Source organism: Fragaria vesca, linkage group LG6 (genome assembly GCF_000184155.1).
Source record: "Fragaria vesca subsp. vesca linkage group LG6, FraVesHawaii_1.0, whole genome shotgun sequence".
Lineage (NCBI taxonomy): Eukaryota > Viridiplantae > Streptophyta > Magnoliopsida > Rosales > Rosaceae > Fragaria > Fragaria vesca.
The window spans coordinates 6,396,988-6,401,302 of record NC_020496.1 but is presented as its reverse complement, the minus strand read 5'-3'; the positions used below and the strand labels follow the sequence as shown (position 1 = coordinate 6,401,302).

Below are 4,315 nucleotides of genomic sequence, written 5' to 3'. Positions count from 1 at the left end.
CCCCGGCGAGTCCGCTGAATTCCAGTTTTTCAGCGAGATCGATTTTGTTTGAAGTTTTAGGTGATCTCGCTGCAAAACTGGAATTCAGCGGATTTACCGGGGAGAGAAAGTGATCGGAGACGCTACTGGAGTCCTTTAGGGTAGAGGCGCGCCGTCGTCGGAGCTATCCGGTGGAGAACGAATGGACGTCCACACTTTAAGGGCTGTATGGACGTCCTCTTTGGAACGGCTCCGTGTGTGTATATATATATCTTCCTTCCCTCTCATTCTGAACGGGGAAAATTAGTCTGAATTTTATCAGTTGGAAGTTGAACTCATAAATGGATTTACTTTGCTGTTTTACTTGGTGACTCTTTATTGCATATTCTTTAATTTCATGAATGTAAGAAGTAGGAGTTTAAGCATGCATTGTGGCATGCTGGTATGCTTCAATGGATTAGGAGCACAAGAAATGTCATTAATTGAATTATGTTGTTGCTGCTCCCACAGGTGTTGGTTTATGAGTTCATGCCTAATGGTACCTTACGTGACTGGCTTTCTGGTATGGACTTTCCAACATTTGAAGTTTTTCTTTTTAAATGGCTCCTCCCATACCATGCCTTTTTGGCTAGAGTTTCATCTAGCTAATTCTGTTTACTTACTGTCATACGAGTCACAGATAAAATCAAGGGAAGCCTGGACTTCAGTATGAGGTTACGTATTGCATTGGGTTCAGCCAAAGGAATTCTTTATCTCCATACCGAGGCGAATCCTCCTATATTTCACCGAGATATTAAAGCCACCAACATACTTTTGGACTCCAACTATACTGCTAAGGTGGCTGATTTTGGACTCTCACGACTTGCTCCTGTCCAGGATGATGAAGGGACTGGCCCTGGATACGTATCTACAGTTGTGAGAGGAACACCGGTATGTTTAGTTTGGTACAGCTTATAAGAGTGGCTGTAGAGTTTGAAACATAACAAAAAGTTGCTTCTTAACTGAATTTGTTAATTTCATAACACTTTGGGATCATACTTGCAGGGCTACCTGGATCCAGAGTATTTCTTGACCAGTCAGTTAACAGACAAAAGCGATGTCTATAGCCTTGGAATTGTGTTCCTGGAGCTCTTGACTGGTGTGCTGCCAATATCACATGGCAAAAACATTGTTCGGGAGGTATAAGACTAAAACGGAAATTTTATTTCTTTTAATTTCGTTAGCAATAAGGGTACACATAATAATCAAGTTCTTGTTTCTTAGGTAAATATGGCTCATCAGTCGGGCTTAATGTTCTCCATTATAGATACCAGAATGGGTTCATATCCATCTGAATGTGTCGAGAGGTTTGTAGCTTTGGCCCTCAGATGTTGCCAAGATAAACAAGACGACCGGCCATCAATGTTAGATGTGGTGAGGGAGCTTGAAAACATCATCAAAATTATGCCGGGAGCTGATACAATATTTTCATCATCTGGTTCCTCGTACAATGAAAAATCACCAACTTCTTCGACTTTTACTGGGGACCCGTATATGTGCTCCTCCAGTGTCCAAGGAAGTGATCTAAACAGTGGTGTAGTCCCTACTATCTTGCCTCGATGACAGCCTCAGGAGTTCATTTACCTTCTTTGCTTCTAAGTAGGAACAAAAATAGCATCTGATGCTAATTTCAGAGTGTAAAATTTCTCGGTTCTGGTCTGCAAAATGGTAAACAATAGGGAGAGGTACATTGATAGTGTATGTAATCTTACGGTCATACTCACATAGTCAGTGATTGACTAAGAGATTCATAGTCAGTCACCATTAGATTTAAGTTATTTTTTTTTTAACCATTGGATGTAAAATCTAATGATGACTGACTATGAATCTCTTGATCAGTGACTAACCATGTGAACACTACTCTGTAATCTGCTTATTCGTGTAACAAAACAATTGAACAAAGATAGTGATTTCACTGTAAAGTTGTTGCTAACGTACAATTACAAATCAAATGCGCATCTCTGTGTGTTTGGTTTGCGTACCAATGTCTAAGAAAAGAAGATTGCATATTGACTATATTCTATCAACAAAGAAACTCGTACGTAGCAAAATAGCAAATGGAACGAAGAGAAGGTACGTGGCCTCCGGTAGGTTTGGTTGCTCTCTTGTGCATTAGATACATGCCGTTCGAGTTGGATGAGTAGGCAACAATTGTGCCTTCATTTTCTCTCCAGATGTTTGATCGATCAACTTGCCAATAAAATTAGACAAATAATAACCAAGTTGCTTTTGTTAAGTGAAAATTGTCTCACCAGTACGTCAGGCTTCATGTTCTCCATTATTCCTGAGTGTTGTTCTTTAAGTTGTTCCAATAATGATCAAATGTTACAGTACGTCAGGCATCTCTTATTGTCGCCTTGTTCTGCATACCAATGTTTGAGAGAAGAGGACTGTATACTAGGGTTATATTCTATGACTTAACTCGTAGCAAATGAAACGAAGAGAAGGTGGCATCCACTAGTTTTGGTAGATTGAAAGCCTTACCTCTGGCTCCTTTCTAATTTCTCCAGCCACCGCCCACCGGATTTGTCCAGAAACAACGTGCGGACTCACAGATTCAGAGTATCAGATTAAACAATATGATTGGAACTGACACCGTATCCTCTTCGTCCCTGACAATCACGTAGCTCCAATTACTTAAAATTCCTGAGAAGAGATGCCGTGGTTGAGCCAACTTCCTAAGGCTTTATATAATCTCTAACCCTAGCTCTGGAGAAGGCAAGCCCCCTGTGCCATTGGCATTAATGAAGCCATATACAGTAGTGTTGTCTGCTGAGGTGTTGTTGCTAACATTTGTGGTGGCCATGGTGATCGGCCGCACACTCGCCATAGATTATGGCATTCTTAAGGTCGAAATAATACTTACTTCGATCTTTAGAATGCCATGATCGATGGCGATCGAGTCTCCGGTCACCATAGCCGTAGTAAACGCTAGAAACATGACCTCACCAGACAACACTGTGACTGGTTTTGAGATGAATGGTGCTGAGTTCTAACACAGGCCCTGACCCCTTCTTATTGTAGGAGGGCATGGACCAGAGAGTACTGATACAACCCGGCTGAGTTTTCTTCTGAGATTTAAGTTCAAAATTTGAAAATATCGGAAGTTCTTACACTTGATTATTCATTGTGGTGAAACCGTTCCAGGTCGTGCAGATCTACTTTCATTTGGTTCAGGCTTCAAGCAAAGCCAACTCGATCTGACGTACGTCATGCAGCCGGAACTTCCACTACGTACATTCTCGTATCAAAACTGAAGATCGACGGACGTCTCAAGGTTGATTGAGCTAGTTTTCTTCATACTTCCATTGGGAATTTTCTTTAGATCTTTAGTGCTGCTGTACGTATGTTCTCCATCTCTGCAGGCTTATAGAGCTTGCCGAAAAGACTTTTGGAGATCTGTGATACTTTTGTCTTGAAATTTCGGTCTATATATTCGTACGTAGGTGAATATGGCTCACCAGAGTGACCAGACAGGCTTGATGTTCTCCATTATAGGGGAGAACGGGAGATACCGGCCAGAATGGCTGGGTTCATAACTTCATCATATCCATCTGTCGACAGTGTGCAAGGAAGTGATCTAACCAGCGGAGTATTCCCTACCATATATCTCGCCTCTATGACAGCCTCAGAGTATAAAACTAGCTATCTCGGTTTTTGGTAGGCAACTAGGCATAATGGTGAATAATAGGGTCTGTAATCTTATTCATGTAACAGAACAATAATATTATTGAACAAAGATAGTGATTTCCTCAAAAGTGCATGTCTTCGACCAGTGTCTTCGTGTTTGTTTTGCATACCCCAATGTTTAAGAAAGAAAAAAAAAGACTATATTATGTCATCTCATAGAAACGAAGAAAAGATAGCATCCGCTGCTAGTTTTGGTTGTTTTCTTGTGAATCACATATATGCCTCAGTACTCTTTGTGCTACAGTCAATACCTTAATTTTCTTTAGTTGTTTGATCGTCTCCATCATACATCTCCGTTCAAAGTGCGGAAAAACAATTGTATATTACTACTAATATAAGCAGAAACAATACAACATTGCAAGTAACTTTGATTATTAAAGCATTATATCAAATGAATCGTGACGCCAATAGCTAGAACCAATACTCACTGAGTATAGTTTACTACATTTTTAGATGTAACAAACAAAACTGAAAATAAAAATACAATTAAAACGTAGTAAAAAGTGCAACAAAGAAAAGGGGAAGAGAGAGAGAGAGAGAGAGAGAGAGAGAGAGAGAGAGAGAGAGAGAGAGAGAGAGAGAGAGAGAGAGAGAGAGAGAGAGAGAG

General features: G+C 40.5%; 1 protein-coding gene across 1 annotated transcript in view; it reads left to right on the top strand.

The window, feature by feature from the left end:
* The window catches only part of LOC101293913 (probable LRR receptor-like serine/threonine-protein kinase At1g06840-like), a 7,516-nt gene extending 5,935 nt beyond the window's left edge, over nucleotides 1-1,581 (top strand). Inside the window, exons 6-9 of the mRNA XM_004305020.1 lie at nucleotides 490-541; nucleotides 659-909; nucleotides 1,024-1,158; nucleotides 1,243-1,581. Of these exons, the coding sequence (XP_004305068.1) occupies nucleotides 490-541; nucleotides 659-909; nucleotides 1,024-1,158; nucleotides 1,243-1,581 (777 nt within the window). The remainder of the gene's footprint in view (nucleotides 1-489; nucleotides 542-658; nucleotides 910-1,023; nucleotides 1,159-1,242) is intronic.
* Nucleotides 1,582-4,315: the final 2,734 nt, after the last annotated feature.